Source organism: Trichechus manatus, unplaced genomic scaffold, assembly GCF_000243295.1.
Source record: "Trichechus manatus latirostris isolate Lorelei unplaced genomic scaffold, TriManLat1.0 scaffold00046, whole genome shotgun sequence".
Classification (NCBI taxonomy): Eukaryota; Metazoa; Chordata; class Mammalia; order Sirenia; family Trichechidae; genus Trichechus; species Trichechus manatus.
Window position 1 is genome coordinate 3,936,799 of NW_004443982.1, and position 24,528 is coordinate 3,961,326.

General features: G+C 49.2%; 1 protein-coding gene across 1 annotated transcript in view; it reads left to right on the forward strand.

Moving 5' to 3' along the window:
• OTUD5 (OTU deubiquitinase 5) overlaps positions 1 to 24,528 on the forward strand; it is a 32,526-nt gene that overhangs the window by 169 nt on the left and 7,829 nt on the right. The window contains exons 2-6 of the mRNA XM_023731840.1: positions 79 to 468; positions 10,447 to 10,540; positions 23,539 to 23,603; positions 23,691 to 23,847; positions 23,936 to 24,084. Of these exons, the coding sequence (XP_023587608.1) occupies positions 79 to 468; positions 10,447 to 10,540; positions 23,539 to 23,603; positions 23,691 to 23,847; positions 23,936 to 24,084 (855 nt within the window). The remainder of the gene's footprint in view (positions 1 to 78; positions 469 to 10,446; positions 10,541 to 23,538; positions 23,604 to 23,690; positions 23,848 to 23,935; positions 24,085 to 24,528) is intronic.

Below are 24,528 nucleotides of genomic sequence, written 5' to 3' on the forward strand. Positions count from 1 at the left end.
ACGGGCGTGGGCGGCGGCGACCGTGATCGTGACTCAGGCGTAGTGGGGGCTCGTCCCCGGGCCTCGCCACCGCCTCAGGGTCCGTTACCGGGACCGCCAGGTGCGCTTCACCGTTGGGCGCTGGCCGTGCCGCCCGGCGCTGTGGCGGGTCCTCGGCCGCAACAGGCCTCTCCACCTCCATGCGGAGGCCCGGGAGGTCCCGGTGGTGGTCCCGGCGACGCGCTGGGAGCAGCGGCAGCGGGCGTGGGTGCGGCGGGCGTGGTGGTGGGCGTGGGCGGTGCTGTAGGCGTGGGCAGCTGCTGCTCCGGGCCGGGGCACAGCAAGCGGCGGCGTCAAGCCCCTGGGGTTGGGGCGGTTGGCGGAGGTAGTCCTGAGCGTGAGGAGGTCGGCGCAGGCTACAACAGTGAGGATGAGTATGAAGCGGCCGCAGCACGTATCGAGGCCATGGACCCTGCCACCGTTGAGCAGGTAAGGGCTAGGAGGCAAGAGGTGGGTGGTATGGTGGGTGGGATCCCCAGACTGGGTAGAGACGCGAGGAATGCTAGTTTGATAAAATGCCAAGGGGCTTAAGCCTTATCTCAGGGCCTGACACTCGTTTCTCTGGTAGTAGGGGCATGAGACACCTTTCCACCGGGACTCAGAGGCCCCAGATAAGATGTGAGAAAGATGGGATCTGAGGCCTCTCCTAGGGTCCGTAGTTACAATTATGCAGCCAGGGACCTCATCATGTAGGGCCTATAGGTGGGAACCCCCTTTCCCCAGGAGAGACAGGTAGGATGGAGCATCTCTGGAGATGGGAACTTAGGTCTGTGTTCAGGGGCTTGAGATCCCCTTGCCTCTGGGATAGGAGCTTGAAACTCCCCCTCCCAACCCACTGCCATTGAGTCGATTCTGACTCATAGTGACCCTACAGGACCGAGTAGAACTGCCCCGTAGGGTTTCCAAGGCTGTAAATCTTTACAGGAGCAGACTGTCTGTCATATCTTTTCTCCTGTGGACTGGCTAGTGGGTTCGAACCACTAACCTTTTGGTTAGCAGTCGAGCGCTTAACCACTGTGCCACCAGTGCTCCTACTTCCCTCTCCGGGGAACCCAAATAGGGTGGAGACCTCAGAACTAGGTTCTGAGTGTCTCCAAGGGATCTAAACCCTTTAAGGGGCCTGAGACACTGCATGGACCAAGTTCCCCTCTGCAGGGGAATGAGGCACAGGCTCACCAAGCAGTGGGGTTTGAGACCACTTCAAGGGTCCTAAGCCTGAGTTTAGGGGTCTGAGACTTCTAGAATCGAGAGTCTGACATGCACATATACATACCCTTTAGAGATAGGCATCTGAGGTTTCCCTCAGGGAGATAAGGTCCCTTTCCCCTTGGGGACAAGGACCAAAACCTACCCCCAGGGACCAGAGAGTCGACTCAGGTACATAAGACTCATCCCCTCTGAGTGACAAGGGTCTATGCTTCCCCTCAGTGGCCTGAGACCTTCCTCCTTGGGGACAAGGGTCTGAGTCTTTCCAGGAGCTTAAGCTTCTAAGTGATGGATCCTCCTTCCCCTCTACTCCAGCCTCCCACCAAGAGCCTGAGCTTTTCTTTAAGAAAATAAGACTCATTGCTTTGAATACTGGAGCCTAAGACCTCCCTGCTTGTGGATGGGTGTTTTCAAAGCCTGGGTCTGAGGCTTCTTCGGGGGCCTGATACCCCCAGCAGAGGTCCTAGGCAGAGGTTTTCAGGGAACCTTTTGCTTCAGGGATCGGTGTCTACATGAGGTTATGAGACTCTTTTACCCCAATTGTAAGGGACTGACACACACCATAGTGATATAACCCCCCCCCCCAGTAGCAGGGATCTGAGGTTCCCTCTCCAAAGGGCCTGAGCTTTTTGTCAGGGAGAGAAGATCCCTGCCTTGGGAACTCGAACCTGAGGCCACTCCTCAGGGGACATGGGCAGCATGGGGTCCCAGGGATGGTGTCTGAGGCTTCCCCGTGAATCTTCAAGGGCCTAAGTCCCCCTTATTTTAGGGTCAAAGGCCTGAGACCCACCCACTGAGATTTGCGCTTTCCTTCAGGAACGGGAGACTTATACCTACCCTAATGATGGGGTGTCTCTAGAGTTGAGGTCTGAGCTTCTTCCTCAAGGAACTTGAGGTACCCCTCAGGAACAGGAGGACTCCGCCCACCAGAACTGAGCCCTGACACCCTCCCCTTGAGGTGTGGATACAGGGTCCCTAAGGAAACGGGGGGCCTGAGTTTCTCCCTCAAGGGTGTGAACTTTCCCTCAGGTGCATGAGACAACTCTCCCCCACCTTGAGACCTGAGCATGCCCTGAGAGTATGTCACCTCACCTCAGACAAAATATATTCCAGTAATAGGGGTCTTTTAGGGACATAAAATTTCCTGTTTTGGGGACTTGGGCCTAAGACACCCCCACCCCACTTGTGAAGTGAGTTCTGAGAACTCCCCACTCCCCTTGGGGACATGGATAGAGTGGGATTCTGGGTTCTAAGGAAAAGAGTCTGAGCCTCTTCACAGGGGCCTGAGCTTCCTCTCAGGGACAAGAGATCCTTCCCCTTAGGGGCTGGAGCCTGAGCCTTCCTTGGGTATGAGCCCCTCCCCACTAGGCGATGCTTTTTTGCCAGGGAGAGGGACATGAGGTCCTCCCTAGTGTGACCTGAGGCCTTCCCCATTGGACAGAAGGACCTGAGTGCCCCTTCACGGTCATAAGAATCTTCTACCCCTCAAGCCTGAGACCTCAGGAACTGGGAGATATTCTGAATCTGTACCTGACCCAGCTATACTTGGCTTCCCACCTCCAGGGTCAGGGAAATACTCTAATCATCCCAAACTGCTTTTTGACAAGCTTTTTTCTTCCCAGAGACAGGGAAGGGGTTTAGAACATCCCCACTTAGGGAAATTTTCTGCCCACATTCCACTCTCCTTTGGCTCAGCTAACTCTGTACTTTATAGGGACCAGGGCCTTGTCTTGAGTCCCCTGTCCTTGTTCCCTTCCCACTTATCATTCATTACTTCTGGCAAGATAATTTATTTGGACCCACAGGATCAGGACCAGGAGTTGTTTCTTTCTCTGGTTGGGGTAAAGTCTGCCTTTCTTCCCTGAAAGAAATAGGGAGTGGTGCACCCCAGGTCCCAGGAACAGAGAGGAAGAAGGTTCTGTGCTGTCATGGTGACTAGAAAAACACCTCCTTATACCTCCGTTGCATCTCCTAGGATGGAGTCGCTCCCTTATACTTTTCTCCGTAAAAACTGTGGACTCATGAAACCTTCCCTTCCCAATGACAGGGGAGAGATTTCCTGTCCTCCCACTTTTTGGGCAGAGAAGAAGATGCCCCTCTTCTGCCTCAACTGGTCTAACTTGGGACCTTCTAGGGATGAGAAGAGGGGAGATTCTTCTTGCCACCCTAGTTTTGGTCCTAAACTGTCACTGAGGGCGTTTGTAGCCTGGAGGCCAATTGGATCCCTTGGGAAAGAGGAGAATTGTTGCGGGGAAGTTAGAATGGTGAATGTGGTCCCTGTTCTGACTGCTTAGGCTTCCTGTTTGTCCCGATGCTGTGAATGTACCCCTACTCCTTTTTAGGGGCCCTTTTGGTATCCTGAGGTTGAGGTGCTGGGGTGGTAGTGATTTTAGGGGTTTCCTTTCCCAGATGTGACTGCCTTGCTGCATCTACCCTGTGGAAAGGATGACTTGTAAGCGTCCTGAGCTTGAGTACCCCACAGAACTCTTTGAGAGGGGGCACACATGCTGAGGTGGGCCATTAGTTGAAGAAGCTGGACCTGTCATTGTTGCCAGGATGCCTGGTTTCCAGCTCTGGCTGTCAGGTCTTTGCTGGCTGAACCAGAATAGGTCCTACTTACACTCTCTGGGCCTCAGTTTCCTCATTGGTCAGATAAGGGACTGGTGAGGTGTCACTTGGCTTTGAGATTTTAGGGACCTCACTCCAAAGCTCTCTGGACCTGGAAGTGACAGAGAATGGTGGGTGTCTTGAGGAAGAACTGAGTTCTTCCCCTCTCTTCCCTGCCCCTCTGTTCCCTCCCAGGCATCCAGGCTTGGTGGGCAGGACAAGTGGCCTATTTGGTGTGAGGCTCAGGGTTGATGGACAGTGATTTTTGTGGCCAGCTGTGCTATGGTTAATAAGCTCATGGTATTGCCTCTCGAGGCCTGTTGGATGGTGTGGAGGTAGGGTTGTGTGTGGAAAGAGTTTGGGCTTTGGAGCTGGGCAGGCCTGAGTTCAGACCCCAGTGTCTCCTGCTTAGCTGCTTTATGGCTTTAGACAAACTACTTCCCCTCTTGTCTGCCTTTCCTGCAAAAGTCAACCCATGCCCAGGGTTATTGAGTGTGTAAATACTTGACGTTGCTCACCGCGGACCTTGGCTGGTTCTTCCTCTTGCCCAGGATGGGCAGTTTGTCCCAGGATCATCATAGTTCATCCTAGGAGCCTTTGCCCACCCTTCATAACCCGTCTCTGGTAGTAAAGACCCATCATTTGGCATCTAGAAACCTGTAGATCCCTTGGACTCTTCTTACCCCTTCTGGAATTGAGTAGCTAGCTGGTGGGGAGGCAGAGTTGTATAGCAGAAAGTGATCTCTGCCCAGGCAACCTGGGTTTTGAGTTCTGTTTCTGCACTAACCTTTTGTGTGGTTTTTGGACAGTTCCCTTTTCTGGGCCTCAGTTTCTCTGTCCATAAAATGAATAGGCATGAGGAGGGAGGTTAGACTTATTGCTCTAGTGACCCATCCAGCTTTGAAGGAAGTCCTAATCTCTTCTTTAATTTTCTGCTCCCCACCATGCTCTCCCCCGCCCCACCCACAAAAGTTGTAAGTGGGACCCTTTGACTTGGGATGTGCTACTTTTTAGGACTGTGCTTTGAAGTTTCAAGAAGTAATTCAGCCTCCTTCACCCTGGCTGGTCTATAGGTCCTTGGTTGTTTTTTTTTTTTAATTTATAATTTTACTTTCGTTGTTGTTGTTCAGAATATACACAATAGAGCATACACCAATTTAACAATTTCTGCACATACAATTCAGTGACATTGATCTACATTTTTCAAGTTGTGCAGCCATTCTCACTCTTTTCTGAATTATTCCTCCACCGTTAACATGAACTCACTGCTTTCTAACTTTCTTCTCTAACCTTTTAGTTGCTGTTGTCCGCTTGAGCTCCTCCTATAGATAGTTCTTTGAAAGAGCACAATGCTCAAGGCAGAAATTCTTTACTAACTAAGCTAAACTATTGTTTGGTTTAAGGAAGACTTCAGGGGTATTTTTGGTTTAAGGTTTAAAGATTGTCTCAGGGCAATAGTTTCCCTCCTCTGTGGCTCCAGAATGTCTGGATTCCATGAGAATTTGAAATTCTGTTATGCATGGTTCGCCCTTTTTATCAGAATTCTTCTGTAGAATGTTCGATCAAGATGTTAGGCCCTTGGGTTTTTAAAATTTCTATTTTAACAGCTTTATTGCGATATAATTTACATACTATACAATTCATCCATGTAAAGTGTACAATTCACTGGCTTTTGGTATATTCACAGAGTTGTGCATCCATTGCCACAGTCAATTTTAGAATACTTTCATCATCCCAAAAAGAAACCCCACACCCATTAGCCATCATCCTCCAAACCCTTCACCTCCTCCCAGCCCCTGAAAACCACTAATCTACTTTCTGTCTCTATTGATTTGTCTATTCTGGACATTTTACATGGATGGAGTCGTGTAACGTGGGCCTTAGTGACTTGGCTTCTCTGATTTAGCGTGTTTTCAAGGTTCATTCATGTTGTAGCATGTATCAGTAATTCATTTCTTTTTCTTGACCGATAATAGGACCTTGGGATTTTAATCCCCCTCCCCTCAATGGCCCAGCAATAGATATGGGGCCTTGCACTTCTCTTCTCATTCCTTTGCCCTGGAGGGCTTGGATTGGTCTGCAGAAAGCAGTGCATCTGTGTGTGTTTCTCATTGAATGGGTTGCTTGTGCTTGGCCTGTGGAACCCAACCAGTGTTTGTAGGGAGAGAAGTGGTCTTGGCACCAGGGTTGCTGGGACAGAACTGTGAGGCCCAGAATACTAAGCACCTCTTGGCCACGGGCTCTAGGAAGACATTTGTACACAAGCTGCCACTGCTGCCGCCACCTTCCTCTAACCCGTCTCCCATTCAGTGACAGCTCATTCATCCATAGGCAGGATCTGCAGCTTTCCAGGCTGAGGATTCCAAGCCCCTGCTGCCTTAATTTTGCCCTTCTCCCTGGGGAGATGCTAGGGAGATAGATTCTGCAGGATGGGAGACTTGCCACGTTGCCTCACAGCCACCAGGCCTGAGAGCTCAGACACTAGTAAGTGCTACAAGGGGTTTGTATTAGTTTTCTATGGCTGCTGTGACAAATTACTGCAAACTGGGTGGTTTAAAACAACAGAAATTTATTCTCTCACTTTTCTGGAAGCCAGAAGTCCAGAGTCAGTTTCACTGGGCTGAAATCAAGGTGCCCCTCCAGAGGCTCTAGAGGAGAATTTGTTCCTTGCCTCTTCCAGCTTCTGGTGACTGCCAGCATTCCTTGGTTTGTGGCCTCATTACTCCAGTCTCTGCCTCTGTCTTCCCATTACGTTCTCTGTGAGTGTATTTCCTCTTCTGTCTGTACCAGTTTTCCCTCTGCCTTTCTCTTATAATGACACTTGTGATTGCGTTTAGGGCCCACCCCGATAATCCAGGATAATTGCCTCATCTCAAGATCCTTAATTTAATCACATTTGCAAAGGCCCCTTTTTCCTTATACAGTAACATTTACAGGTTCCAGGGATTAGGACCTGATATTTTTGGGTGGCCCTCATTCAGCCTGCTACAGGGATGTTCTTGTTCCCTTCCAGGGAGAGGAAGGGAACTCATTAAGTGTTCTCTTACTGGACAAAGCCCTGTAATGTTTGAGTCTGGCCAATATTCCTATTATTGGGAGGCTTGTTATCCCATTTCACAGATTGGGAAACTGGCTCAGAGCAGTTTATCACATGGCTAGGATTGGAATCTAAGTCTGTCGAATCCCACAGCCTGCTCTGCCTTCACCTGGGCTTTTGGATGGGTAGGCCGCAGGGTCTAGCCTCAGCCCCTGGGATCCCCTGCTGTTAGAGAGCTTTCACTAGCCTTTTGTGTAGGCTCAGAGATGTGAAGGATTGCGTCCAGGCTCAGCAGTGTGCTTGCAAGATTCAGGGCCTGGACTTGACTTTATCAGGCCAGGGCATCGATGTAGCTTAAACTTATCTGTAGCTGGGCTAGCCCTCCCTTCCTGGACCATTTTCCTAAACAACTCCTAAGTCAGCATCCTTCTTGGAGGCTCCTGTTGGGAGTTACCAGTCCAGTTTGGGGACGGGGGAGACTGGGCTAGGAGCTCCTGGAGACTCCCTGAATCCTTTCTGGGGCCCAGGACCAGACCTCCCTATTTTTTCTCCCCCAAGGGAGAGAGAGAAGAGATTTCAACCAGAGCCCAAACTTCAGGCTGCTGGTGCCAAAGGTGGCTAGGGGTCTGGCCTCCGGATCCAGGCCCAGATACCAATCTCGCTGCCCAAGGACCCAAACCCCACTCGTGCGAGGGCTGTACTCTGGCCTGCTTCATTTTTAAGGACACACCAGGCTTTACCCAGGATGGGCTACAGTGTCTCCAGCCAGCTGCTCATGGGCCCTCCCCTGCTGACTCTGGACCAGGCTTTGCTGGTGTCCAAGCCCAAGCTTCTTTCTGCCTTTGTAAAATGAGGATAATGCTTTCTGCTACCTGGAGCTGTGGTAAGGACAATTAAATGAGGTCACTGTTTGCATCTATTACCTGGCGTGGTACAGGTATTCAGCTAGTATGAGCTCATCTTTCTTCTTCGCAGTGCCCTGCTTACTTGCCTGGTCCTACCCAGAGCTTTAACCTGGCTGGGCCCAGGGCATCCCTAGTGCTTTGTGGCAGAAGTGACTTCATTTTTTATCCGGTTAATAAGCATTTGTTGAGCTCTTGGTGTTTTAATCCTTTGCTCAGGTGGCACCTCCTCTGAGGTGCCAGCTCTAATGGCTGGGTCAGGTCCCTTCCCCTGTGTTTCATTGCACCCCTGTATTCACCTCGTTTATGGCCTGTTCACACTATGTGTGGTTGTTGCTCTTTCCCTGCACCTCTCCTACCAGTTTGTGAGCTTATTGAGGGTGGAGACCAAGTCTGATTCCTTTCTCTGTCCTCATTGCCCACCCCAGGGCCTAACTCAGTAGCTGCTCTCCTCTTCTTTGATTTCCCTTTCCCCTCTCTAGCTCCTTTCCCTCCACACCTGGGGGCAGGAGGTTGCTGTGTTCCCTTCTTCTTTTTTTTTTAGAACTTTTCCTTCTGTCAGGTCTGGGACTACAATTTTAGTTGCAAACCTCCCTGTTGGAAACCTCTGCTATCTGGGGAAGGCCATCCCAGGTGGGTTTGGAAAATTGACTGGGGCAGACCCTGTGGTGCTAAGAGATGGCTGAACCTGCAGGGGGTGGGGATGGACTTGGTGGCAGCTGACTGGAGTGTGCTAGCCCACAGCCTCCAGGGCGGAGGGGCACCTGGACTGCTGGAATGTTGTGCACAAATCAGGAGTCTTTGCGCTGCCCATGGAAGCCCATTAAAGGACTGCCAAATACCTTTGTCATCTCTGGAAAGCCAGCCACACCTTCCTAGGGTGTTGGCCCTGATGGTAGGGCTGGTTGGATATTCTCTTGTCTCCCCCTTTTCATCCCCTCTTGTCCAGCCACTTACCCGGAACTTTCTGAGGGTCTCATAGTTGTACATTATCTCTGTCTGTGTCAGTCTCTCCCTTTCTTCTGTGACTGGTGACCACCTTTCCAGTGTATGGTACATTATTTACAAAGCCTCTTCAGGTCCTGAAACTCTTCTGAACTTCTTGACAGCTCTGTCAAGTAGATCATATATCCCCGTTTGATAGGAAGCTGAGGCTTGGGGAGTTTAGACAACTTACCTGAAATCATGCAGCCAGTGAGTGGCAGAGCTGGGGTTGGAACCCAGAATTCTCAGCCTCCAAAGCTTTTGCTTCCAACTTTGCCCAGGAGTAGGGGGCTTGCCTTGCAGGTGATTCCTTCTGTTTGGTCGGCATTAGCCTGGATCCTATAAATCCCTGGGCAGGGTGGTGTCCCCAAGGAGCAGGTTTGGGAACCTGTAGTCCTCAGCCCTGATGCAGGATCAGGCTGGCTGCTTCTAGTGGCCAGCAGAGGGCGTGAGGGGCCTGGGAAAAGTCTATCGCTTCTTGTTTTATTTTGAAATGGAAAATATGTTTCAAGTGATCCATGGTCAGGTCATTATTTTTTTTTTAAGACATCTGAAAATACACATGCGCACAAGTTCATTTATCTCAAACCTTTGGGGCCAGGTGGGCTTTGGAATTTAGAAAAAATTTCAGAATTTAGGAAAGTCAGCTGATGTGTATGCTGTGTATTATGTAACACCTTTATTGGGGTCTGGGACAGCATCTCGTAATCAAACACTTTAATATATCTGCATTGAAATGTTTGACTATCCACCCCCAAATGGAATAGATAGATTCTTGTCAGTTTAGGTCAGGTTATAATGCCAAATGAGTTAAAAGACTTTTGTTTTCAGAGCTTTTTGGGTTTTGTAATTTTAGATGAGGGATTGTATACCTTACAAAGAAGGAGGTGGAGTAAAATCACCTGTAATACCAACAGTTAGGGGTAATATATTGTTGTATAGCCTTCCCAATTTTGTGTGTGTTTGTGTATATGTATATATATAAACGGAGCCCTGGTGGCGCAGTGATTAAGAGCTTGGCTGCTAAACAAAAGGTCGGCAGTTCGAATTCACCAGTTGCTCCCTGGAAACCCTATGGGGTAGTTCTACTCCGTTGTCTAGGGTCGCTATGAGTTGGAATCGACTCAACACCAACTGGTTTGGTTTTGGTATGCATATAAACACATACACACCTGTTAAATGTGTTTAATTGCAAGTAGGATCATACTTTGTATACTTTTTGCCTTATGCAACATATCTTGAATTCCTTAGCTATATGTGGGGTTCAGGATGTAGGCTCTTGCCAATTACTCCCTCCTTAACATCACCCTGACGCCAAGTAGATAGAGAGTCCTGAAGTGAAGCTCCTTAAGGTAGAACCAGATTCTCCACTCAGGCACTTGCCAGGTCTGGGCCTCTGGCTGTCCTAGGGAATGTGGCTGCAGATAGGGTCTCTGCTCTCAGGGCAGCTGGGGTCCCCTCTGGGAGCAAGTCTTATGCCCCTACAGAGACTGAGTCCCTAAAATAAGGCGTCTCCTCCTCCACAGGCATGGAGTGGTCAAGCAGGACTGAGAGCTTTACCATGCCCATTGTACTCTGTCAATCAGCTGGGCCCCTCAGGAGCTGCAGGGCAGGCTCCTGGGAGGGGGTACAGGTCCTCCTTGTTGCTGACCCCCCCACCTCTTCCTCCAGCAGGAGCACTGGTTTGAAAAGGCCCTGCGAGACAAGAAGGGCTTCATCATCAAGCAGATGAAGGAGGACGGCGCCTGTCTTTTCCGGGCTGTAGGTGAGTCTCTGCCTCAGCCCTCAAGGGCCTAGGGCTACCCCTGAGCGTGTGTCAATTGTCAGGAGTAGCCCCTGAGATGGGGTTGGGGGCAGAGTTAGCTGGTCTTTTAACCAGTTGCCATCAAGTCTATTCCAACTTAGGGTCACCCCGTATGTGTCAGAGTAGAACTGTGCTCCATAGGTTTTTTTTTTTTTTTTTTTTGTGTGTGTGTGTGTTTGGTGAAAGTTTACAGAGGAAATTAGGTTCTCATTTAACAATTTCTATACATATTGTTTAGTGACATTGGTTACATTCTTCACAATGTATCAGCATTCTTGTTATTTCTGTTTTGGTTGTTCTGTTTCTTGTCTTCCCTTGGCTTCTCATCTTTGGTCTAGGGTAAATGTTTACCATTTGGTGTAATCTAGACGATTATTTTGAGGTGCACAGTACTCACGGGTGATGATATTTTATGGGCCATTCTGTCATTTGGCTGAAAGGTGACCTCTGGGAGTGGTTTGAGTTCCAACTTTAAAGAGTATCTCAGGGCGATAGTCTTGTGGGTTCTTCTAGTCTCTTTCTTTAAGGAATTTGAGTTTTGTTCTGCATTTTTCTCCCATTCTATTCGGGACCATCTATTGAGTCTCTGGTCAGAACGGTCGGTAGTAGTAGCCAGGCACTGCATAGGGTTTTCAATGGCTGATTTTTTGGAAGTAGATCGCCAGGCCTTTCTTCCGAAGCTGATTTCTTAGGGACTTCTGAAATTTAGTATCTGGCCTCTAGCCCTCAGTCATGAGACAAGGTGGTGGTGTAACAGTAAAAATAATAGCGGCAATAGTGATTAAGAAAAATACCATCGTTTATGGGCAGATTACTCTGTCAGGTACTACAGGAAATTCTTTAAATTTTCCCACAAACCAGATGAGTGTAGGGACTATTGTTGCTTCCATTTGTCACGTGAGAAAAGTGGCTCAGAGATGAGGAGTGACTTGCCCAGGGTCAAACAACTAGTAAGTGGTAGAGTTGGGATTCAGACTCTGGGTTACATTAGTCTGAGGCCCATGCTCTTGACCACAGCATGCTCCTGTCACTCTGGGATATAGGACACCTAGGTTTGTACCCAGACTTGATCTCTGGGGCACTCTAGGCCTTTATTTCCCCATCTGTATCTGTGTGTAGAGGAGGGGAGCATCAAACTAGATCTTTACAAATTTCTTTTAAAATAGAATTCTTTTTAACTTACCCAAAAGTAGAGCAAACAGTGAACCCTAATGTACTATAAAAACAGCTTGGGGGCGGTGTTTGACTTCCTTTAACTTCAGGAGGAGGAAGGAGAATCAAGATCAACAACCCAAGGCTGATACCTGTGAGGCTGAGGTCAGACATGCCTCCTCTCTCCGCCATCTTTATCAATTCTGACACCAACTATCCCTCCCACAGCATTCTCTACTTCTCTGCTGAGTTCGATAATTCATTGCAATGACCAGATAGAACTCAGACAGTACTCACAGTTATGGGGTTTATTAGGGAAGTAACAGGTTACGATTCAGGTTCAGGAACACTCAGGATACAGTTCTTCCATCAGACAGCTTCTTTTCAGCTGAGCTCGCAGGTGTGCCTCTCCCTGGCCCCTCTGCCCTGCTCAGGCAAGTGTTACAGAGTTCTTTTAGCTCTGACGATAAGTGCCCAGAGGCACCCTGCTTCGTCAGCAAGCCTCCTGCCCGAAGGCACTCAGCTTTCTTGCTCTGTGGGCCAGGAAGCCCACCATGCCATATCCTGCCGTCGTTTCTCTGCCACTACTTCTTGAGAGAGCTTTCTCTCTCTCTGTCTCCTGGTTCCAGGAGATTCTCAGTGCAGGGATCCTGGGTCCAAAGGACGCGCTCTCTGCTCCTGGCTGTTCTTCCTTGGTGGTGGTGGAATCTCCTCCTTCCCGCCTCTGGGATGGCTCATTTCAAGCCCAGTGGCATGACAAAACTGAGCAGTCCCCTTGTTGGGCCACAGTTACCCTGTTTGGGCAGTCCCACCCAATCACTTGGGTTTTGAGAGTTATAAGACCATGGTGAGAAAGGCCACACAAAAATGATCCATTGCACGGCAGGCCACCCCCTAGCTTTTCTAGCCATGGTTCTTTCACACTTGGAGGCTAACTTCCCCTTCCCACTCATTTTACTAGTCCAAAACAGTCATTAACAATTAGTCCTTCAGTAGGGCAAAGAGTCCTTAGGGTGAGGTTACTCAGGTACCAGCCACTCAAGTCTGCTGCTGGTGTCCATCTGATCTGGTCAGGTTCTCTAGTAGTCTTCTCGGCTTCACCCTTCCTGGTATCTGATAAAATTTAACTGAAAGAAGATTATTCCCTTGCTCTGAGCCTCACGAGACACGAGGTATCAGCATAGCAAAACCTTTAAGGGACTTTAGGTTCAGCCACTGTACTCCAGTCCAGCAGTGCCTCCCCCTTAGTCCACTCTTTCACACTTACAACTTCTACAATACAGTTTTACAATCACAGTTAACCTGTTAACAACACTCACAACCGAATCATATAATCCTATCAGCATCTTCCCCTACCCTCTCTTCCCCAGACCCATCAGGAAAAGAGGAAATTATTCAGTGGGGATCCTCCCTTGTCCCCCTCATTTAATGTAAGCACACTCACGAAAGCATGTAAGCCAGCCACTTCATGCTTTTATCTCCCCGTTTTAGGTAGCCAATGTTTAAATTGCCCATCCCTGTCAAACCAGTACTCTGAAGAGACAAGCATGTTTCTTGGTCTTGAAGAATCTTCTGTTCCAGTTGGAACTTTGAGCATCTGCATCCATAAGCAAAGTCCAGTCCAGAGTAAGCCATCAAATTGCAGTAATCTACACCAGTTTACTGTGTCAAACATCTTCCTGTTCATTTGGTCGAGTTCATCCCTAGCCATCCAAGCTAGGTTACAATGGGTAGCAGCCTTAAGCTTGAGAGTTCATACACACCTCCTGGCACGTGAGACAGCCCCTTCTCTCTCTCTCATCCCTTGCCCCCTTGGGCTAGATCACCGGATTCCACCCATAAATTCAGGAGTCCACGCAACTCTTTTTACTTCTGACCAGCCAGCCCCTCCTCTCTCTCTCTCTCTCTTTCATCCCTAGCCCCGGTGGGCTAGGTCAGTGGGTGGCAATGGAACATGTCTAAAATCCCTCTCTTCATTGCTGTACTTCTACTAACACTCATGAGTGGACCCAGGTGGTCACCACAAGCGAGCATACCAAGCTGTCTACTCTCCAGCTCCTTTAACTTCCTAGTCATGGAAGGGAGTTCTTTCTGATGGACACTGACATTTCCTGCCTGGATGCATCCAAAAGCAAATGCTTGCTCAAAATTCAAACAGCAAAACAGTCACTTTTTTTTTTCTGCAGGTCCTTCCTTCAAATGCAAATCTCCAGTTCTCTCAGCAGGTCTAGGTGATTCTGCATGTCTTTTCAAATGCAAATTTCCTGCTCCCAAAGGGCTCTGGTGGGGTTCAGGTATGCACAGGGCTGCTACATTCAAACCAACAGCCTGAGATTTTTTCAGGCAAATTCTAGTTCCCCTTTTAGCACATCCAGTGAAGTATTAGCTGAAGGCTGAGTTGCATGCTCTCTGTAATCTATAATACTCAATATTCATTTCTATCGAACATTTAGGTCTGCTTTACAACAATGGGTGGGAGAAACATTCAATATCCATAGTGCATTCAAATAAACACATAGTGCTAAACAGATAACCCTTTTTAAAAACATTCCATTTGAATGTTCTTCACCCCTTGACTTCTTCCATTCATATGCATATGGCCTTGGGCCTCTGGCTGGGTAGAACCTGTAGACCCTGGCCCCCTATCAGTCATCCTGCTTATCTGACCTAGCTTTTGCCCCAAGCTTTTCTCTCTTCAGCTGCAATGTAAATTTCCTTTCGGCCATTACAGGTAACAGCAACCAAAGTAACCATCTAAGAATCAAGTTTTACTTCCCAAGCCCCTTCGTTCTTCCTCTTACAAAGTTCCATGCTTCCATGAGTCTGGAGCCATTGCAAAGAATTCTGCTAACTGTAAAAACAGCAGGGGAGGTGGGAAGGGGGCGGGGGGTGGGGTGGCTGCAGTGTCTGACCTCTAACCTCTAATTTCACAAAGGGGAAGGAGAATCAAGATCAACAGCACAAGTCTGATTCCAATGAGGCAGAGGTTAGACATGCCTCCTCTTTCCACCTTCTTTACCAGTTCTGACACCAACCATCCCTCCCAAGACACTCTCTACTTCTTTGCTGGGTTCGATAATTCATTGCAATGGCCACACAGAACTCACAGACAATACACATGATTATGGAGTTTATTAAGGAAGTAACATTACAATTAAAGTTCGGGAATGCTCAGGATACAGTTTTTCCATTTGGACAGCCTCTTCCCAGCCATGGCTCACAGACATGCTTCTCTCTGGCCCTCAGCGTCTACTGCAGCAAGTGTTACAAAGCTCTTTTAGCTCTACCAATAAGTGCCTAGAGGTACCGTACTCCACCTGTAAACCTCGGCCCAAAGGCACTCAACTTTCTCTGTGTGCCAGAAATCCCACCACGCCATCATTATTTTCTTTGCCACCGCTTCTTTTTTTTTTTATTGTAGTTTAGATGAAGTTTACATTTCAAGTTAGTCTCCCATACAAAAATTTATACATACATTGTTATGTGACCCTAATTGCTCTCCCCATACCGTGACAGCACACTCATTCTCTCTACCCCTGATTCTCCATGTCCATTCAACCAGCTCCTAACCCTCTCTGCCTTCCCATCTCACCTCTGGACAGAAGCTGCCCATTCAGTCTCTTGTATCTACTTGAGCTAAGAGGCACACCCCTCACGAGTATCACTTTATGTCCCACAGTCCAGTCCAATCCCTGTCTAAAGAGTTGGCCTCGGAAATTGTTTTAGTTCTGGGCTGATAGAGAATTCGGAGGCTGTGCTTTCTGGGGTTCCTCCAGTCTCAGTCAGACCGTTAAGTCTGGTCTTCTTACAAGAATTTGAGTTCTGCACCCCACCTTTCTCCTGCTCCATCAGGACTCTTTGTTGTGTTCCCTGTCAGGGCGGTCATCGGTGGTAGCCAGGCACCGTCTAGTTCCTCTGGTCTCCAGCTGATGAAGTCTCTGGTTTATGTTCTGCCACCACTTCTTGAGAGCTCTGTCTCTCTCTCTCTCCTGATTCCAGGAGCTTCTCAGCACAGGGATCCCAGGTCCAGAGGATACACTCTGCTCCTGGCTGTTCTTCCTTGGTAATGGTGGGATCTTCTTCCCACCTCTGGGATGGCTCATTTCAAACCCAGTGGGATGACAAAACTGACCGATCCCCTTGGTGGGCCACAATTACCCTATTTGCACAGTCTCACCCAGTCACTTGGGTGGGAGTTACAATACCATGTTGAGAAAGGCTACACAAAAGCTATCCATCACACCGCATGTACCCATCATCCAGCTTCCATGGTCGTTAACATATATGCCAGTCTTATTTCATCACTAGCTCGCCCATTCTTTTTCACTCTCCTGAGACAGGAGTATTTTAAAGAAAAACAAAACATGGAATCATTTCATTTGTAAATATTTCTGTATGTTTCTCTGACAGATCAGGACTCTTTTTTTTTTAAACATTACCAATAACAAAATGCCATTATCACATCTGATGAAATTAATCTTAATAACGTCTAATATCCAGTCTAAGCTGGTTCTTTGAGGCCCCTTTGACTTTGAATTTGTGACTTAACAAAGAGTTGTGAGGTCCAGTGCTAGTGCCCAGAGAAAGCTGGAAGTGTGACCTGATCCTCCCTTTGGGGCTCTGATGTCTACCAAGGAAAAGTGCCTTCTGATACAGACTTTGAGCTGGGAGTCTAAAGACCTGTCTTTTAGTTCTGGCCCTGACTCATAACTTCTGTGTGACCCTCTGCCTCTGCTTTCTCATCTGTGAAATGGTGTTGATTTTGAAGGGCTCCTTGAGTCCCTTCTGGCTCTGCTGTTCTCTCAGTCTGTGGGTCCACCTCATGTCTACCTGTGGGCTGGACCAACTCAGGCTACACTCTTGACTGTGCTGCTGATTCTTGATGTGACCTTGGGCAAGTAGCTTTGTTTTCTGAGCCTATTTCCTCATTTGTAAAATGGAGATAAAAAGACCCTAGTGTTGTAAGGATTACATGAAATTACTTAGGTAAATTCCTTTAGTACCTGACACATAGATGATCCTCATGGAATAATACCTACTGCCGTGGAGTTGATTCCGACTCATAGCGACCCTGTAGGACAGGGTAGAACTGCCCCATAGGGTTTCCAAGACTGTAATCTTTATGGAAGCAGACTGCCACATCTTCCTCCCGCGGAGCGGCTGGTGAGTTCAAACCAGTGACCTTTTGGTTAGCAGCCAAGTGCTTAACCACTGCGCCACCAGGGCTCCTTTCATGGAATAATAGCATTGGTAAAGCCCAAACACTGCTTTCAGTGACACCTCAGAGCTACAAATGTTTGTTGGGCAACCTTCTGTTGGGCAGAAGGTGCGGGCAGTGGACTCTCCTGGGCTGGGAGAAGGCCCAATACTCCTACCCTTCTAGTTCAAGTTTGTATTCTCTCTGGAATGTTTCCTAGAGAGGTAGTTAGGTTTCGGGGCATATTGGACAGAAGGAAGGCAAAGAAAGACTAGGTGGGGGCCTTTTATGTGCCTGGCCCTGTGCTGAGTCCTCAGGCTGTATGTGGGGTAAGCAGGGCTGCTAGGATCTACTTAGGATCTGGTGGGCCGCACCCCTGTTCCTCAGAGAAGGCAGCTGGGCATCTGGGTCTTGGGCCATCTTTGAGGCAGACTTTGGGGCTAGTGAAGATTTGGCTTGTCCAGTAACCTGTACCAAGAGCAATGTGTATGTATGTGTGTGTCTGTCTGTCTAGCTGTTCCCCTCAAACAGCCCCTGACCCTCCTTCTCCCCCCATTGTGGCCTTCCAGTAAGGGACCCAGGCTTACAGGAAGAGGTGATCAGGGCAGACTGAAGGCCTTTCCCTATCAGCACTATGGCTACCACATTTCTCCTGACTGGGCTGCCCTTGGCTTTTCTCTGTAAAACCTCAGAAGCCCCATGGCCTCTCCCCAAAAGTGTGTGACCCCTGAGTCTCTAGGCTTCATCTGGAGGTTTCCCTGGGGCAGAGTGCACAGTACGTGTGCCTGGGAAGAGGACTTTGTCTCCAGGCTTTCTGCTGCCCCCTGCTTCTAGCCCAGCCTGGACAGGTACAGATGGTAGTCATTCTAGACTCTGATGAGAACCCCTGCGGGCTCTAACTTCCTGCCATGCATTGAATAACAGAAAGAAAACATAACTGAGGGGAGTGCAGACATAGAGGGCACTCTGTCGTTCCTTAATCCCTACTATGTGCTAGGCATTCAGCTGAATGCTTCAGGCTCACCTGCAAAATTGGGATCATTATCCCATGAGAGAGGTGAGAAGATTGAGATGCAGAAAAGAGAAATTACATGCCTCAGGGTCATTAGTGGTAGAGCGGGCATGGGAACCCAGGAGTGTCCAAAAGACACATTCTTTCTGTGGGCCCTAACTACTACTTAGCTCGGCCTTCAATTGGCTGGATGACCTTGGCTGTATTCCTTGACCTCTCTGGGCCTTACGCACTTCCTCCATCTGGGAGCATGTGGCCCTCTACTCTTGGGACTCCTGAGGCAGGTGGCTTTCTGTCTTCTGTTTTGTCTCTGAGGTCTGGGTGTCCCCAGTGTGAACCAACATCCATTGCTTGTGCCCAGTTCTCTCCCACCACCCCCTATCGGGACTCATCAGCATCAGTGAAGGCTTGGGTGGAGTGGAGGTGGGAACTGAGTCCCAGGGGTATCCTGTGGCCCACCTTGCCTCCAACCAGGCCCTGCTATTCTCAGATAACCTCCTCTTGGAAACGTGAGTCTGCATTTTTCCCTCCCTCCCTCTCCCCATGTGGCTTTGACTCAGCAGAAACCTCTGGCCCTGGCCCTGGTCTCTCTGGGCAAAGTGGAGGCCATATGTGTGTATGTCTGCATGGGCCACAGGGGAGTATGCATGTTATAGCGATGAGGCCCAGAAACATTAGCCAAATCCACTCTTCTGGTCCTTTTGGTCTTTGAACATGGGCCATTAGCACTGGGAAGGATGGATCTTGGATCAATTTTGACTGTTTTATAAGTGGGGAAACAGGCCTTACGAGAAAGCCAGGACCCTATCTAACTCACACAGCCAGTGTCAGAACATAGGTGTTTGAGGTTGAACCAGGCCACAGAAGGAGAAGATTCTGATGGGCCACTTCCTATACACTAACTTCCTTTGACCTTTCTCTGCCCTGCCTCCCTCAATTTTCCCATCTTTGCTGTGGGAATCCTTGAGTAGGAGAGCTAGATATCTCAGAGACCAAGCTATCTAGGGGGCTGAGTTCTGCTCTTCCCCAGCCAGCTCCCTACTGAGGGTGTGGTGGTTGGGGCCATGGGCCAGGTCACAACCACAGTTGACAGGCAGGTGAGGCATTTTTCCTGGCTCATCTACTCAGTGGGGCCATAGTTCCCACTGGACCAGGAAGGAAGTGAAGGACAGACCAGGCCCCTGGCTCTCCCTGCAACACGTATATGTGGTTTGTTTTTAGGTTCCTTGCAGACACAAAGCTTCCTTTTCTGTCCTTAGCTGAACTTGCTGTAGCTCTTTTATCAGGCAGGCATGTAGCAACCTGGGGGGTAGTTCCCAGATGCCTCTAAAGCAAGTGGTAGAGCCTTGTACTTAAACTCCTTTGTAAAAATAGTCCAGGTTCTCAGCATAACTACTGGATAAATACTGATTCTATGTTAGACACCTCAAGGAGGAAGGATTACAGAGGTGTGGGGGACATTGCCCCAGGCAGCAGAAGAGGTTGAAGTAGGTCTCTTGGAGTTATTGGTTATCCCCACCACCACCACCCCTGACAAAGGCTAGAAAGGAGGTAGGGGAGCTCCTCAGTTCATACAGCCTCATGTCTTGTCCAGCCTTCAGCTTTTCCTATTGATGGCAGGGCCATTTACTTGTTGAATGAGATGGTTCTCTGTTACGGGATTTTTGTAGGATATTTGGTCCCAGAGAACATCTTGGGCAGGATCTACTGGCTGTATGTGTGTGCGCACTTATGCATTCCTATTCTTGTGTCTATATACTCAGAGAAAGGGAAGAAGTAGGGTGTCGGGGTCAGGTTCATGCTGACTTCTGTGGCCTGAGTGAGAGAGACAGCCTCTGATACCTGTTATCTCCTTCCCATCCCCAGGCCTTCCCTGGGTTCCAGCTGATTCCTGTTTGTGCTTGTGGGGAAACTGAGGAAGGGAGGATAGACTTGGCCCCTAGGGAGTCAAGCAGTTTATGGGATAGCTGGATTGGGGGTGGGGAAGGTTGGTAATGTCGCCTGGGGCCAGCAGTGCTTGAAGTCACCAGTTTACCCCTTGAAAGCCTGGCCTTACCTTCACTCCCCATCCCTACTGAGAAAGGGCTCCTTTGCCCTCAGAGCCAACCTTGCCACATGGCAGATGCTCTGGTCTGCAGCCAGGGTAGCTGTACCTAGCTCTAAGCTTAGCTCTTGGGATGTGGAGTTCCCTAGGCTAAGGTTTCCAGTGCCTGAATTCACCCCTTCCCAAATGTGTCACTTTGGACCAGCTGTGGCACATTCCTGTATCTCAGTATACCTTTTGGGAAAAGTAGGGTTGTTTTTGTGTGAATCAAATGAGTTGGAGTGTGACAAGTCCTTGGTAGAACTACTAGTAGTATTGTACTGAGGATTTTTGAGCCCTGTTTGGGCTGGGAACAGAGGTGGGGCATTGGGGGACCCCCTTCCAGCTGGACTCTGGGAGGGGAGAGCAGGTGCAGATTGCCCACAAGTGCAGCGTCAGCAAGAGGAGAAGTTTCGGTTTCTATCAAAACAAGTTCTCTGAATTCCCCTACCTCTGCAGATCCACTGGGCCCTTCTTTCCCCCACCTTGGGCCCCCACACAGGGAGGTCCAAGCCTGGTCCCCAGCCCCATGTGCCAACCTTCTGGGAGGAGGAGGAGGGCTTTCTGGATGATAGAGGTGGGGCTAGAAGAATCAAAAAAGCTAATCCTTATTGAGTACTCACTATGTTTTTAGCCCTGAGCTGGATGCCTTTCCTGCCTTAGATCATTGAAAAAAACAACTTTTAATCTCCCTTGTTGGGGAGGTACTATTGCTCTGTTCCCCTGGTTCAAAGGTACACATTTTTCCCCACATTAATGATCCCAAAATTAGAGTACATCTTATAATCAGTGTGGTGGGGTTTTCCCCTGAAAAAACTGTAATTAAATACATGTTGTACCATACTACTTATCAGTGGCATCTTAGAATTGAGAGAAGGTGATATTTTACATTTTACAGATGAGTAGAGAAGTGTCATAACTTGCCCACATTTAAGGACCTTGTTTTGTGAAGCCTGTGTTATTAATCTTTGCATTTGATTGCTGAAGTTTCAAGCTAAAGGCACAGAAGGTGGGCTTGTGGACCTTTGGATTCAGTAAAGGTAGAGAGACAGTCCTGTTTGCCATGAGGATGGACAGTAAGAGGAGAGATAGACTGGTTTCAGCATTTGGGGCTTTTCTCTGGCTGTGGAAGTGCAACAAAAATGAGGAATGGCTTAATAAGTGCTCCTGGTGACATTATGGCTGACGTGTGGGTGGCTAGGAATCTGAAGGAGTCGTCATCCTCATGACAAACATAGCTCCTGTTTCTTGAACACCTACTATGCCTCATGTATTTTGCAAACCTTCCCATGTTGTTTTAACAACACCTGTGAGAAGAAGAGGAGTTTCTCTCCCCACTGTATGGATGAGGACGTTGAGACCCAGAGGGGTTAAAGTCTTTGTCCAGTGTCACACAGCCAGGAGGCAGCAGAGTCTTTCTGCCAGGCTTTGATGCCTCGCAAAGGTGTCAGTGGCAGGAACATGAGGGGACCCTCGTGGGATTCTCCCCTGCTCCCTTCCTTATCCCACAGTCTCCCCTCTTTTCCCCATTTTTCTGCATCTGGGATCTAGCTTGGGTAGTAGATAATATTTCCCAGGCCTGGAAATGAGGGTTGACCCATCCACAGGAGGTAAAGTTTTCTCCAACACATCGGTATCTCTCTCAGAGCCTGGCAAGCCAACTCCTATTTAACCCGTTCACTCCCATCTTAGTTCCTGTTTACTGCAACTGGCCGACAGCATTGCCTCCGTGGAGCCCCAAGCTCAGCCTATGGAAATAGCTCCCCAAGCAGCTTGGGCAGCCACAGCAGGCTCTGTGGTCCTAGCTTCTAAGAAAGGCAGCAGTAAGGGTCCCCCAGCCTGTGCGCAGGCACGTGACTTGCTGGAAGTGCCACTAGGGGGTGGGGGTGGGGATGGGGGAGAGTGTAGCCACAAAACCCACATCCTTGTTTACATTGGTGAAGGGGCTACCCCTTCCCGCCTTCACAACCCCCACCCCCACCCCCCCCCCCACCCCCCCAGGTCTTTGTACCTCCAGGAGGGCTTGAGACAGAGACAGGGCTCATTTTCTGTCTCAGAGCAGCCTTTCCTTATCTCACAGAACCCTCCCGGGAGGGAAGGGGAAGACAGTGAAGTCATTGTTCTGACCATTATGATGATCATGGAAGAAATCTGGAGTTCCCAGTGCCCTAGGGAGAACCCATCATAGCAATAGTCTCCCCGGGGAAACAAAGGGAAATTCCCTTTTCGTCTTGATAGAAATCAATCTTGCTTGATTTCCAAGTCTACCTTAATTGCCCAGGGAGAAGTCCTGCCTGGCTCCCCCAGCCTGTCCATTCATTCAGCAAACTTTACCTGATTTCCTTTACTGTATCAGGCCCTGAGCCTGGGGGTGGACTTAAACGTGAGCTATCCTCTGCCCTCAGTGAGAGTGCAGTGTGATGGGGCAGATGAAGGCTTGTGCACCCCTTTGATACATCAGGTAATAGAAGTGTCCTTGGGGGGTAATAAGGGGAAACTATATTAAAGAACACATTGGTGCTTAACAAGTAGGCAGCCGAGGAGGAGGGAAGGGCATCCTGGAAAAGAGGGAATGTCATGTGTGAAGATCCTCAAGCAAGGCAGAGGGAGCCTGGTTCCTTCTCTCCTTATGTGGACTAAAACCCCACGACACCTGGACCCTTTGGGCTGCAGGCTGCCTTTCCTGATTTTGGCTTAAATTAGGTGCATATATGTCTTCTGTCTCTTACTAGGCTATGCATTTCTTGCGGGCAGGGGCAGGCTTTTCCTCACCTCTGTCTCCTTTGCAGCACCCCACATTCAGGCCTCGCTGTGGAGAAGGGGACTCTAATTTACTGAGTGACTACTCTGTCCCAAGCCTAGTGCTGGTCACTTTACACCCATTACCTCATTTAATCCCGGAAAAGGCTTGCCAGGTAGTTATCCATCTTGTCTCCATTTTACACGTGAAGCATATGAGACTCAGAACACTTGCCTCTGGTCACTCAGCTCACTAGTACCTGGCAGAACTGGGCTTAGAGCTGAGATTTTATTTTGTTTTAACCTACAAAGACCACACTGACTACTGGGAGTCAGGAAAATTGAATTCCAGAGTTGACTCTGCCACAGATTGACTTCCTGTGTGTGTGACCTTTGGCAAGCCACAAACTCCCTGAGCCTCAGTTGCCTCGTGTGGAGAATGAGAGGGGGGTAGAATTGATGGTGCTCAAGGCTATTTATGGGACTTAAAGTGTTCCTTGACTTGCCTGAGTGGCCAGGCAAGCTCTAGATAAAGTCATCTGCCCAAGAGGCCTCTGGTTGTGTCCCTCTCGTCTGAGCTCTCTTGTTCTTCCAGACTGTCCCTGCCTGTCTTTTTTGCATGGCCCCAGTCCAGCCCACAAGGGGAAGAATTGTCCAGGGCTTGGGGTAGGAAAGGGAGTTTCCCTGGCCTCGCAGCCCACAAGAGTGTTCCTTGACTCAAGACTCTTCTCTGGTGGCAGCTCCGACCCCAGCCCCTCCTTTCTTCTGTCCCACAGCTGACCAGGTGTATGGAGACCAGGACATGCATGAGGTTGTGCGAAAGCACTGCATGGACTATCTGGTGAGACCTTGCGGAGGCCTTGGGGCAGGGGCAGGGTGGGAGGATCTCCTCTCCACACAGACCTTGACCTTCCTATCTATTCTGCAGATGAAGAATGCTGACTACTTCTCCAACTATGTCACAGAGGACTTCACCACCTATATCAACCGGAAGCGGAAAAACAACTGCCATGGCAACCACATTGAGATGCAGGCCATGGCAGAGATGTACAACCGTCCTGTGGAGGTGTACCAGTACAGCACAGGTACTTCTCTGGTGGGTAGATGAGAGACATAGTCTGAGCCTGCCCTACAGGCCCACTGTGGGTACTCCCTCGTTCTCTCTCTCTGCAGAACCTATCAACACATTCCATGGGATCCATCAAAATGAGGATGAACCCATCCGTGTAAGCTACCATCGGAATATCCACTACAATTCAGTGGTGAATCCCAACAAGGCCACCATTGGCGTAGGGCTGGGCCTGCCATCATTCAAACCAGGGGTGAGTGGGTCCCTGTGACCAGGATAGCTTACGAATATAGAGGCCAGAAACCTCTGTTGGAGTCTCAGTTCTGCCCCTAGCTCACAAAAATGTCTCTCCCCCTCTCTGGGTCTCCCTTAAGGTCTCACCTCTATAAAATTAGGGAGTTACCCTAGGTAATCTCACAGTGCTTATTCAGTGGTCTCAGTTTGCTTGTCTGTGAGCTGGCTCACCCATCTTTTGTGCCTGTTGAGAGTTGGCATTTAGAATATGGAGCCAGATTTGAGAACGGTGAGCCAGGGCTTGGTCTAGGTTGTCTTAGCATCCACCTGGATCCCCCTTCCAACTGATAGTGGTTACAGATAGCTGTAGTCATAGAGACCTGAAATGCAGGCCTAGCCCCACCACTTACTGGCTGTGGGACCTTAGGTAGATTGTGCAACTACTCTGAGCTGGCAGCTTGGC